Genomic DNA, 13,877 nt, shown 5'->3' with positions numbered 1-13,877 from the left:
ATAATACAGATGCGATATAAGTACTGAGATAATTTACAGCCATCTGTCGTTTCGTTATTAACTAGCTGTTCGAGTCTTTTACTTTCCGGATGTATATTAGGGGGCGATCATCTTATCGTGTAGTTGGGTGTATGATTTAACACTACATGGAGTCATCAGGATGTCACACAGACACACCGCTGGCAAATTTTAGTACATCATGTAAACGTGGGTGGCGCCTTGCAAAACAAACTATGCCCGCAGCTGCGCAAACCAGATGCGAGAGTCATGTTGCCAGAATGGCCAAAGATAAATAGATATCACACACGTTGGGTACTAGTACAGCTGCAGTTCAGGAAATAACTTGTGTGGAAGTGTCTGAAGGCGAATGACACAAGTAATGGACGCGTTTTGCATTATGGCTACCAGAGCCACTGCATTACGGTCGAATATACACAAAAATTCATCGATCTGTTCGCCGGAGGGTTTGCAGTGCATGATGCTGAGGTACGTTGGACGCAGTTGCATTGTACCGAGCATGTCGAAGTCCGACCTTCTTTCTGCCCTTGAATTCAATTGACAGTGAACTCAGACTCCTCCCGTACGATGAGTCGTGCGTAGCTTTGAGTTGACCCAGTTGAATGTGCTGCGCAAAGTGACGAGCCCAGATGTTCTGCTACCTTTGTCAGGCATATATATGGGTTACTTTTTGGAATGAATGTTCGTTACATAAAACAGGAGTGAAAAAGTGTTTCGTGTGATAAACAAGTATGCGAGTGGTTGAAGGGAAATATTGGCGAGATGGTAGACAAAATTAATGAAAAAGGAACACCTAGGAGATTGTATGCCATACAATTTAATGCTCACCGACGTCTAGTCCGGATCATTTCTGGCCCATGGGTTCTTCACCGTTGACGAAAGTATTAAGCCGAAATCGAGGGGTTAGTTTTTCAAGCTCTGAGCATCCATTCCAGGTGGTTGGCATACGGAGTCATCCTCGTCTGGAGGTTGTTTACGCTGCATTTGGAATCCCATTCAAAGAGCTTTGGGATGTTTTTTGTGTGAGTCCTCGAGATGACAAGCTTACTGCCGAGCATATAGAGGAGTATTGCACGCCTTTCCACTTTTTCCTTTCAGTTGAACCGAAGTCACTGAATGAGAAGGATGAACCCGACCCTGGAAGCTTGGGCGAAAACCTCGGTCAAATCAACCCATGTATCCGTGTCTCCCAACCACCATTAGGATTGGCTTCCCTCCACCGGATTTAGTGAGCTCTTAAACACAAACCTTAGCGCACCTTAGCCTTTCGCTCGCTTCTTCGTCCATGAAGCCTCAAATCGGGATACTATTTCACTGAGCCTGTTACGCCTATGGAAATGTTGTTTGAATTATTCACGATATGGCATCATGCAAATAGCGCGCTTTAGGGAAAGCTCGTGATGACCTTCGGTCCCTTGTTGCAGGTGCTGCGAATTTGGACACCATATAGAGGGTACCCTGCCAGGAAGCCATGAGATTGCTTCTATGTGTGTTCTGTTTCCTTGCACTTGGAGGCAATTCCGCTGTTCTATTCATCGAAGAACCGTCAAATACCTTCGGTCTCGAAAATCAGAAACTTCTGCTTCGATGTGTCTATAAAAGTGACAAAAATGCTTCAGTCACTTGGTTCAGGAACGACGAGGAAGTAAATCCGACCACACATGAGGCTAAACCATCTATTGAATCTTCTGACGACGGGGCCACGGTTGCTTCTCTGGCTTTTCACCTTCTTCGGCATACTGAAGGTGACTACTTTTGCAATGTTTCTGCATCTGGTTTCTGGCTTGCATCACGCAAGGCAAGTGTCCGAATTTCATTTCTGGGTGAACAGTTCGTGTTGGAACCGCAAGACAAGACCGTTAGCGTTGGAGAGACTGTCTTACTCGAGTGTGTTCCTCCAATTGGACTTCCAAGGCCCCTCATTCAGTGGTACAAAGACAATGTGACCGTGCGTTCAGATGAGCGGATGCAGGTTTCGGAAACAGGAAGTCTCAGAATAGATAGAGTATCTTGGAAAGATGCCGGTCTCTACATGTGTGTCGCTGAGTCGTTTGCTTTCCGTCGCTACAGTTCTATGGCGAAACTTACAGTTCGACAGCGCCCCTACTTCGTTGAATCCCCTCTCAGTCAATCGGTCGGAATACATGGTTCCTTTGAGCTATCATGTCGGGTGGCAGGTGAACCTATGCCGATGATATTCTGGCGACGGGAACCATCGTTTCTTGAAATACCGTTCGACAGAACTCGGCTATCGCTGCGGGGAACACTTCAGTTTGCGCATGCCAGACTCGAAGATGCCGGTGACTACGTATGTCGTGCTGTAAGTTCAGCAGGTGTCATTGAAGCGGTTGCCCGAATAAGCATTGTGTCACCTCCTGGGTTAGTCCAGACCTCTCCTAGTACGGTGTCAATTTTGGAAGGTGAGCCCGTTGAGCTGCCTTGCAGTGCTGTTGGCTCACCCAGCCCGGAGGTTCGCTGGATTCGTAAAAATCCACTTATTTACTACATTGCCGGTTCAGAGGACCCCTCCGAAAGGATTTTAGCCACTCGAACGGGTGTTCTAAGTATCTCAGCGGCTAGACGGGAAGATACTTCTCTCTATGAGTGTCGCGCATCTTCTCCAGCAGGCCTTACTCGAAGTATCACGCGTCTAGATGTCAAAGAAAATCCCTATATGTATCCTGCCAGGTTTGGTGCTCTCTCTTCCGGTCGGATTAGCGTTCCTTCAGGATCGTCTGCGCGGATTACTTGCGAATTTCCAGGTGTAAATGGTTCCTCCACGGTTCTGTCACCAGGGATGCAGCATAATATGGGTGTCTCAAACAGTGAGGGTTTGTCAATTACCTGGCGAATCAATGGAGGTCCACTGTTACAGCGCCTTGGTGCGCCCAACAGGACTATTGTTGAGCGCTCTGGCTCTCTCGTAATCCATCAGGCTGGAAAACAGGACGAAGGTAACTATACATGCCTGATTTTCAATAAAATAAGTCGGCGATATACAAGTTGGACAACTCAGCTACTTGTTGATCAGAGAAATACGCACAGTGAATCTCAATCACACACGATGTTACCTGAAGCTACTAAAGTCCCGTTCAATTTGACGGTCATAGGTAAGGGCGATACATGGCTGATGATACAGTGGAGCGACGTACTGGAAAAGAGATATGATTTTCATGGGTATCGGGTTTTCTATCTACCCGTTATGGTAGGATTTAGACGTTCGGTCGCACTTGCAGGTCAGGACACAGAATTATCAGATGTCGTCGGAAAAAGAAAGGCAAAATCATCGCCGTCATTCGACGCCTGGTTAAGCTTGCCAGAACTACTGCAGCATAAACAAGCCAGGTTAATAAGGCTAACACCGAACACGGGGTACTGGGTTGAGGTCAGAAAGACTTTTAAATATGGTTATGGTGTTGGTGCCCTACTTCCACGCATTGTGTACACGCTGAGCCGACCATCCGAGATACGGCTAGCTAGCGGTGTATCTGGGAGCAGTTTGGTGTCGTCCAATGCAGAATACACCCTTGATGTGCCCTTCGGCTCTGGTAGTTCTGCGGCGGATTTTCAGGGTCTACTTTCCAATTTTCAAACCATCACTTTCCACGATGTATCTGTTCGAAGTCTTACATCTACGGAACTTGTAATAAGTTGGGCAACCCGATCTTCTATTAACATTCTTCAACAGATTGATGGTTTCAAGGTCAATATCAAGCCAGTCCCGATGTCCAGATGTATATCCACTGTCACTTCTACCTCTGCAAACAGATTATCGTTTTCGTATTCAGATGGACAGAATTCATTAAAGTTTATTCGACGCAACGAAAGGAAAGACTGGCCGACTCATCCAATGCACTGCAGCCTGTCTTCTGATGATTTGCTGGAAAGGATTATGCGCATGCCCAACGGCCCTGTTTCTACCGATGCTCAGGTCACTCGTGCGGATGACAGTTCCTCAAAACCTTCACCGCACACGGTGATCGTTATGCATGGTGTATCGCAGGTTAATTCTGTTACCAGGGCAATTGTTGGAGGTTTAGTTCCATTCACGTGTTATGAACTCGATGTGGAGGCCTTTAAAGATGACGCTGCGTATGGTCGCATCTCGAGTCCAGCCAGCCGTCCAGAGTTGGCCTTGACCTTAGATGCTCCTCCGAGCCATGCACCGAAGTTGATGACGGTCGATTGGATTTCCGACGCCGTGGATCTGGCTACAAATTTTACACCAACCATTCCAAACGGCGTTCGTCTCAGTTGGAGTCCTCTGGAACTCCGTTTATCTCATGGAGTTCTTGTGGGTTATGTTTTGCATTTTTTATCAAACCAATCGGACCACAGCCGATCCTTCAAGGTAAGTAGGAATAACAAACAAATCAGTATCTCTTTTGCCCATTTCGAGTTAGTTGTCAAAACGGGCTTAGTTAGCTTGGATGTTATGGTGAGGTGCGCACTTTTTCTGGTCGAATTTGGGACAGCATAGCGTCCAGGACTGAGGGTTGCTGAATCACACATGGCCTTTTCGTTTCATTAATATGAATACGGCGTAGGTTATCAGCGCAGGCACTAATATATTCACCCTCCAGTGGGTGCACCGAGACTTCCTGAATGAACGTGTACAAATTACACTAAAGCCGGCTCTTTTGACTTAGCTTTTGACGTAGCTCGCCGCTGCCTACTCCTGTTTGTTCGCTTGTGCCGGAATATTCGAATATGTAGTTCTAAAAAACCAAAAGCGCTCCTTTCGCACATAATCACCCATTAACACCGTAAACATCATCGACGGCATAATACTGATACTTCGCTGATGATAACTCATCATCGGCGTGCCCGCAACGCACCAAATAACCATTGGCAGCTGTTAGTTATTTCCCTCACCGATACTGGTATGCTTCGTTGAGGTAACGAGCCGGCACGCTTTTATTGGTCTGAAATTCTGTTAGAGAACAGGAGCTGGTTACTCGGTCGAATCCGGTCCATGGGTGATTTTTCCTGGATTGGTTCCAGATTGGATGATGCGAACGTTGTAAGTAAAATTCCCTTGGTGACCTAAATTTAGCATTGGCTTATAAGCACCACCCATAGGTTTGTTCACTTTGTGTATCTCCGTCTGGGTCTTCACATCTGTACGACATGTTGAAACCTAGCCAAAAATATTCTCGTCCCTCATGTGCAACGGTACAAAGTATGGAGGCAGCCCATCCGACTGTTCATTTGATTTTTTTGTGTACAGTGGTTTGGAATTGTAACGGTTTGTAAGTAGCTGAGAGTTGCCTGAAACAAGTTGCGGGAGGATATAAGTATTAGCGACTTGTGTTTGAACACTGCATCTCGGTGGCCCGAGCGGAAAGAAGCCTATTAGGTGTTCTATGGCTTGAACCCTTACCTCAATAGTCTGACGTACAAGTCAGTGGGTTGATGTGCGGTTTTTCTCTATGACCGTGCTCACTTCGACAAAAGACGTATGACCGTCAGGCGATATTTGTTCAAGTATTTCTGGCTTCCTAACAGCTGGGATAATGCAACCATTCGGAAGAGGTACCTCGTTGTCCTTAGACCTATCGTGGAGATCAGTACGATTCTTACTTTTAGTCTCCTCATTATTTGATTCACTACAGTGTAAAGTCCTTGTTTCCCAACATGTTTCGGCCTTTTGGATATGAGCATCACCTGAGCGACAGTGAAACCCCCAGTCTTATTTTGAATGTAATTTTAATTGTCGGGGCAATGTGACAACCGTTCGTCAGCACACATGGGTATTAAGATATCTAGTGTCTTAAATTCCTGGCGTAAGCCATTGTGCTGATGAAATTCGTGTCAGAAATTTAGTAGCCTTACAGCTTTGTTATCGAGCAACTATAGTAAACTTTTCACTGCCATGACGTGTGGAAAACAGATCAAGTTGGAGGTCGAGAATAACGCTGTGTGTATACTTCGCTCATCCGGATGCAGTGCCGTAGTTACTGAAGTTGGGCGTGACTAACATGTCCGTCGGTCGTGTGCTCTTCGCCTTTTATCCATACTGAGGTCGTTAGAGAAACCATTCTACAGTTCCATTGCCCGGGTTTCGTGACAAGGTTAGTGTCCTCTATGCTCGTCGCGGATTTAACTTGTATGCGACGATCAGCAACAGAAGCTGTGAATTTACTTCCATAGGCGAACCCAACAAGCTATCCAGACTCCTAATCGCTTGTGGTTCCATGTCCTTCAAGTTACCCGCAGAGCGACTGCGGTACCATATCTAAGGTGGAGTAGACCGTGTTACGTCAAAGAAAGCGTCCGTGTGGGCCATTTAAGCCTGAAGGCTTGTTGAAAGTTGTTATTCTGAAGCAGGCTTCACCATCGCCGTACGACAATCCACGTAAACGGACGGTCAAGGATTGCAGATAGAATATTCGATCCTTAGGGGCCATATCTTACAGTACAGGATTAATGGCAGCTAGGTTTATCCAAAGACCGATCTACGTCGTACACAAAACATTCCTCACTCAGAAGAAACATCTTCCGGCGTTGTTTATATGACCTTCTGTCTCATCCCATGTGTGGCAGTCAGGCGAAAGGAGACATACGAGTCACCTTGTGGTTTCAAATGTTTCGATAATAGGGTTTTCTAAAGTGGAATCTTTGTACTGGTTGCACGGGATGGTCTCCATGTTTGGCGATTTCAGGGCCAAAACTTAGGAGAACACTCGTAATTTAATTTATCGGGAGCTTGTTGCTCTGTGACTTGGCAGAAGTGTGTACGAGATTATGGGGTTTGGGTGTTTTCATTGCCATCTGCCTTCACAATAGGGTCACCGTAACCTTTTCTACGCTTGGATTGGGACGTTGCAAGAACTGGTGGTTAGCTGATGTCACTGGCGTTCGTTCTGCCGGTGTTTTCAGAAAGACTACATTAGATCTGTTGACGGTGTGATGTGTGAGGCTGATATCGCCTCGGCCGTCGCCTTTCATACGCATAGTCTGAGTTGTCTTTCCTCATGACCGTAAAATGTGGTCTCAACGAGCAACCAATCTTTGGCATTCTCGACCATTTCGTCGTCGATGTATGGAGCATTTACCTGTCTGCCCTAAGCATGAGACACTGAAGTTGTGACAAGACTCATGATAATAGTTCTAGTAAAATCTTCATTGTTTAGAATTCACAGCCAATACTAATGCATTAATAGTAAGCTGAGATGGCGATATGGCTCAAGTGTTTAAGCGCGAATTTGCATTCTCGACCATTTCGTCGTCGATGTATGGAGCATTTACCTGTCTGCCCTAAGCATGAGACACTGAAGTTGTGACAAGACTCATGATAATAGTTCTAGTAAAATCTTCATTGTTTAGAATTCACAGCCAATACTAATGCATTAATAGTAAGCTGAGATGGCGATATGGCTCAAGTGTTTAAAGCGCGAATTTACTGACCGGAAGGTCTGTGGTTCGAACCCGACCTCTGCCCCTCTTCTTCCCCTTTCTAGTCTTGGGCAACCTGGCAGTATCCCAGCCCTCGTGCTTCCTTCAGGTAGCGGGGCAGCTAGGCACCGGCAGGGTGTTACAGTTCGACTATTTTTCGTGATGATCTGATGCTGCTCCTTCTCTCCCTTCGTATTCCCACTGTATCGCATGTTAAATGAAATTTTACTGTTCGGTTGTATTTATTATTTTTGCTACTAATGGTGATGATGATGGCCGTGGTTGTGGGAGGCGCTGGTAATGGTGATAATGATATTGGTCATGAACAAAGTAGACTGGCATCCGGCTGAGCTCACTGCGAATGTGAAATCTATCAGAAACAACAAAAATCCTTTAAGTCAGAATCCCTCTCTTTAGTGGTAAGCATTGAACGATTGTTTACACCCCGATCCGCTCATCATGGAGTAAATCTAGTATCGTTCCCTGAATTCCAGATATTTTTCAACCCCAGTGCTTTCAACCGCGGCTACATGCCCACTACTGTATTCATAATTATTATTGTCTACCTTTCCGTTGAAAATCGTTATTTGGCTGTCCTCCCCTTGAAGGACCACGCGGATGGATCTGTTGGAGAGGGTTACTCTAAAACGTTCTCCCCTGTTAAAGGAATCTTCAGGGGACAGTCCGATGACCTGTCTCTCCAAAGAATAATAACCATTTTCGGGTCAAGGCGGATTTGCTTGCTCTGGGGTAGCGCGTTATCCAAAGAAATGAATAGGTTAAGTGATCTGTTTAGGGTGAGTTATGAAATAGATGCTTAGCAGAATGAAGACGTTGGCGAACCATCACACATGATTCCTCACAGGATATGGTGCTGATAAGATAAACTTGTCGTGGTGCGATGGATTATGCACTTGTATATCCCATTGAGCGGGATCATGCTTCGTCTATATCAGGAAGGTGCGACTCCTGAAAGTAACTCAAGAACGCCCGGAACCTACTGAGACCTTGAAACTCCACCAGAATCCCAGTAGAAAAGTCGGCAAACATCCAGGCTAGTTTAATCATTCCATCAATTTAGCAACAGCCGATGAGTGTGTGTCTGTTGTCTCTCATGTCAGATTTGTCAGTGGAACCAGGTTTGCTATCCCTTAGTCTTCCACTTTTAGGGGTCGGAATGTGTATGACAGTGTTCTTTTGCGTTTTGGGTCACTCCGGTAGTCTACTGGCGCTCACGATTATGTCCCAGCCAGGCTCTTGGGTCAAATACCTTGGTCGATCCTATTCGTCATCTTGTCTAGGTTGAGTTTCACGAATGCAACCCTCAATTAATAGAGGCAAAGCCATCGCATCGGACATCGCATAACATCACATGCTATTCGGGACATGTTATCCACGAAATACAAAGACGATCGAACAGTTTGTTGGTACTTCGAGCGAAAGGGATCGGTAATCACTCACTCCCCAATGAGCTACTCTATCACGATCCATGGAATATGTTGATCGGACCACGTACTCCTCCTTTGATTACTGTGTTTCACAGAACCCTTTTTCATTTAATACTACAGGATGGCTACCATCTAATAATGACAAAACCGACGGATTTTGTAATGGAGTGATTTGGCAAATAATAATGGAGTCCGAGCTAGAGATAGCCGAGCAGGTAAGGGGATAAATTATTTGCCGGAATGTCCATGGTTCCATCCACACCCTTGCTTTCCGATCGCCGCAATCTTGGTTTGAGCAACCTTCCAGTATCGCTCCCCATGCTTCCATACGCGACAGCAATGTACCGAAGAGGTGTCTAATGAGCATTTAGACAAAAAGCCAATGGTAGTGACAAATCAACCTCAGTTTATTACTTGAAATCGCTCCTGCATTGGATCCATTTCATATATTGCGTTCCTCGGGGTTCCCTTATGCCAAAAATGTTCAACGGAAGACAACCAGTCAGCAGGCAGCGTGTAATACTGCCGGAAATAAATTCGTACTCTTTCATGCTATAGTGTTGTGAAGATAGCAAGACGTTTCCCACAGGTGACAAGTGTTCCGCTATCTAGAAGCAGTAGTGCTGCCTTCACGAAAGGTAGGACGGGTAGGAAAAATTCGTTTCTAAAGTACAGGCTCCGGTCACCCAAGGATGAATTTTGACCGCCAGCAAACTATCGTATAGTGTCGAAGAAATTATTTGATTTTACCAAGAACCCAATGCGACCCCAAACTCGTCTCTTATGCTCAGTAGTGCCAGAATTCAAGCAACTGTATTTTATTCCCCGCTTTATTCATCTGGACCAAGTTAGTCAGGCCGATAAATCGTTGATTCCGAGGCAGGCCTCCCAAGGAAACCCTGCCAGCCGCTGTCTCTCGGTTCAGACCCTTGAATCAGCTATCAGGGAGAGGACCTCTGAACGAAACCTCTCATTATCTTAATGCTTCATGGGTCAGATTTGACTCAAAAGTTCAAAGTGGGATTTCCCGGTCACCTATGGGAATTTTGTTTGTTTTCGCGGCTCAAATTGGCCAACAGACAAGACTCTGCCAGACATTTTACCGAGCTCGAGGTAATTTAGTGCCTCAAGTGCGAAGCCACTGATCTGGAGGGGGGGAGGAGTCCGTGGTTGCCCTGCCCCTGTCTAGGCTTGGGCAACTTTAGAATACCTCAGATACATAGCAGCCATGCATCGATAAGCTGTCACATCTTGGCGGTTGATTTTTTTAGACTCTTTCCTATTGAAGTTGCTGTATCCCAAAAACACATACAAAACTTACATTGGATCGTACAACCAAAGCGAACTCAACCTCTTCATGGTTTGTTCTCCGGGTGTCCGGTAATCCCTAGGCGGTGGCTCATGAGTTGCATTCAGATTCAAGACTGAACACGCTAATGAATTTGCGCCGTTGGATCATCCAGCTCAATCAAAGTCAGTGTCACTAGCCATGAAGACGGAAACCTGTTTGTAAAACAACGGTAGTAAGTGCCGGCGCTTATTTGCTATAGCTGCTTAATTACCGTCGCACACACTAACTCTGAGCCTTAGTATTTCGGCAGCACCACTCCAAACCAGAACGATTGCTACTACTTCACCTTCATATTTGAAAGGTACGCAGTATTCGATCAGGCCACAGAGGTCAATGCAATTGCACAGAAAATCATTTCTAATCGTTTCGAGTCTTCCTGGTTAGTCTTTTGATGTCACTGTAATTTTCTGGCATGAAGCGCAAACCATGTGACGCAACAGAATTATTTTTTCCATCCGTATTTGTGTTTCACGTTCGTATTCCGGAATATATTCAAATGAATCTTTCTACTAATCTTTCCCAAATCTGCCTAAGCAAACTTTCATCAGGTTTTTGAGTTCTATATAACTGACCATATGGGTATGGTTCAAATCCGTTGTCTATTTTGGTATTTTTGTTTTTACTTTGTATCCTCTAATACCTGCTGCGAGCATACTCACGAATACAGTTAACCTCTTTGAAGTTTTGGTTTTCATAACGTATTTGTTATATTCACGTCAAATACTTGTCCTGACACGTCTTTGGTCTTCTTACTTGGCAGGTGCCCGCCGACGTTCATACTCGTGACGTGTTTGGTCTCGATCCCCATGTTGAATACACCATCTACTTGGCCGGTGTGACTTGTAGAGGCGAGGGTGTGCGTGGCCCAGGATATCGCCTGTTTCCTGCCTCTAGCTTGTTTCAATCAGCATATGGTGAAGCCACACATCCAGCGAACATATTATCGACGAAGTCAAAGTTTCCACCATGGGGCTACGGGATAATCATAGGGGTTATTGTGATTTGGATATTCTTCGGCTCAATGATACCCATACTGACCAGACGCAGTCCAGTAAAGCAATCCACCGACTCCAATAGATCATTTGATCCCCGGCACCCAGAAATAGACCGTTGCTGGCACTGGTGCATCTTTTGCGGGAACAGCAGATCTGATTTAAAGCGGGGATCCAAGGCTCCTACCATTGACAATCCGTTGGCAAGAAAGAGCGACAGCAACTCAAGCTATACATTTGCCACTGCTGTCCACAGGGATCAGATGGAGCTGGCTAATTTATTACAGAGAACTGATTCTCACCAAACGTCTGCTTCTGAACAACACGGCGGTGACGTACCGGGGGACCATCGGCAACTACCAGGCGGCTACTCTACGAGCGGTTCGAACTCTCGAGGTGACCCATCTATGCGTCAACTACCTGTCCAGCCTGAAAAGTCGAACTACCTGGCTGGTGATGATGCTGAAGTCTATGCAAACAGTGACCCATCGCTAGTCTCTGATCCGGCAAATAGCCTCATAATACAAAACTCTACAAGTTCTGGACCAATGTATCATTTATCCACGGCAGCCGTTCAAACCCCTCAACAAGTCTACTGGAATCGCCCACAACTTCCGGATTCCGTAAACGTGCCGTTTCCTGTGCCACCGTCATATCCCTTCTCAGATCCCACCAGTCCCAATTCGTTAAAGGCTTTCCCCACTCCTGACCTGTCAGGTGAGGTGACTAGCGGCTTTGTTTCACAATCCGGGCGCCCCAGTCATGACACATTCACACAGTTGAATGGAAGTGATCACCAGGATGTTTGCACGGAGGACTCGGTCCCACCTTATGCTAGTTGCAGTGTCCTATCAGCACCTCGGCTGCAGTACATCAGTTCGGATTTGTCACAGCCATACAATCTGGGTACCAACAAGCCTACGGAGGGTGAATGCCTCGTAAGTAACATATGAATTACATTCGTATTGCAGAACAGACAGAACTTTCGTCGAATCACATGTATTCTATCGTGTCGTTATTTTGCTCAAATCTTGGTGAATTTGGTTAGATGTTTCGTGCGGGTTGCCCACCTGAAATCAAAAGGCCTCGTACCAAACTGGACAGTAGGTAAATATCTATCTAACTCAACCTCTTGGTCCTACAGATTACGGGCCGAATAGAAATGACAGTCTATTTCTTGGTCAACTATACTTCATTTACAGCTCCCGTATAGCTAGACCTTGGTCTCGGACTCCGTCTTCACCTGCCATCTTGCCATCATCTAGGCCCGTGTGCAACACTATTCGTGCGGAACACACATAAGATACGTAATCTGTTACGTTCAACAGCATTCAGTTACTCAGCGCATCCAGTTGGTAGCCCTGTTTAGCTCCAACACATTCCGGTAGAAATGCCTAGTGTCATCATCGTCATTGAGAGAGGAACCGTGGTGTTTCACTGTCGATCCCAGTTTATACTGGGAAGAATAAACAATGGATCAGGGCCACCTAACATTGGCCCACTACAAACATCCGAGATACGTGCACCTCAAACACTCAGTGAGACAATCTGGATGGAAACTGACAGCATGACTGTCACTGACATAGGTTAGCCGCCATATCGTCCAGTGTCTCCAGCTTGGCATCACCATTGCGAACAATGACGTCACCTTCAACCAGATTTTCGTTAGCACTGATTGAATTTCGTATGCTTACGGCGCAAGCAAATCTGTTCACGCCGCTAGTGTTCCTGTGTCTGATTCAGCCAGTATGAAAAGGATATCCAGCGACCGCTGCCCCGCATACTACATTTTGTCAGGTATCGTCCGCCCCACGGAAGCCAATCCTGATTTCTCCATCAGTTGCTTTTTACCATTGTCTACTTGTACCAGGGGCGCACGTAGCAATATACATGTCCAGGGAGACCACACGACGAGCATGTAGCTGCGGCGGACAACAGCGGCTCCTGTAGCCTCGAACCGATTGTTCGAATCTAGCCCTGGCTTTTTGACTGTTCCTGTTTAAGCTTGGGCAACATGATAATTTCTTAGTCCTCACGCTTCCTTCAGACTACATCGGACCCATCCATCGGAGGGCTTCCACAGCTGAAAGGTGATATTTTTCGTTTTGTTCAAATGGAAAAGTAGTGACCCGGCTTTTATAACATTGTGTTCTCGTAGTCCATCGCACTTAGAAAATGAGAAGACATAAGTCGATTAGTTTCGTTGCCAGCTTTAAACGATATTTGTAGACAAATAAAAGGGCATCATAGAGGCAGATTTATTAAGGAGGAAATTTTGTTTTAGATTATAGTCGAATCAGCGTTGTTTCAGGGCAGGTGGATAGATAGAATTTATCTGACTTTGTCAACGTTGCTTCACAACTAGTCAGCAACATCGCGTTCTGATCTTCTAAAGTTGCTAGCAAGGTTGACTATGTGACGTGTCTTGTATTTGTTTGGCACGATTTGACCTCCACTTAAGTGAGTCTGCTCGTTGTGTTTCAACTCTGAAAATTTCAAAAGTAGTCTAGAATCTGTTGAAGAATCTTTCCATTGTTTTTTATTCGGATTAAGGTAATAGCCAACTTAGAGTCATTTCACAGTAGAATTGCGGTAAATCATCTAGAAAGGACAACTCACACTCAGTGACGTTTCTGTCAGCATATTAGATTTCCTTCCTTGAATTTCTGC

The 13,877-nt window shown here is 45.7% G+C and overlaps 2 protein-coding genes across 2 annotated transcripts in view; one reads left to right on the top strand and one right to left on the bottom strand.

Annotated features, from left to right (window-relative positions):
* Positions 1-1,415: 1,415 nt before the first annotated feature.
* T265_10976 (hypothetical protein) overlaps positions 1,416-13,877 on the top strand; it is a gene marked incomplete at both ends in the record, with an annotated part of 51,202 nt that continues 38,740 nt past the window's right edge. The window contains 2 exons of the mRNA XM_009177504.1: positions 1,416-4,369; positions 10,976-12,145. Coding sequence (XP_009175768.1) covers positions 1,490-4,369; positions 10,976-12,145 — 4,050 coding nt within the window. The remainder of the gene's footprint in view (positions 4,370-10,975; positions 12,146-13,877) is intronic.
* T265_10975 (hypothetical protein) overlaps positions 12,547-13,877 on the bottom strand; it is a gene marked incomplete at both ends in the record, with an annotated part of 30,889 nt that continues 29,558 nt past the window's right edge. Inside the window, one exon of the mRNA XM_009177505.1 lies at positions 12,547-12,663. Within this exon, the coding sequence (XP_009175769.1) occupies positions 12,547-12,663 (117 nt within the window). The remainder of the gene's footprint in view (positions 12,664-13,877) is intronic.

This window comes from Opisthorchis viverrini (genome assembly GCF_000715545.1).
Source record: "Opisthorchis viverrini unplaced genomic scaffold opera_v5_434, whole genome shotgun sequence".
Lineage (NCBI taxonomy): Eukaryota > Metazoa > Platyhelminthes > Trematoda > Opisthorchiida > Opisthorchiidae > Opisthorchis > Opisthorchis viverrini.
Note: the sequence above shows the minus strand (reverse complement) of the source record. Positions and strands in the feature narration are given on the sequence as shown.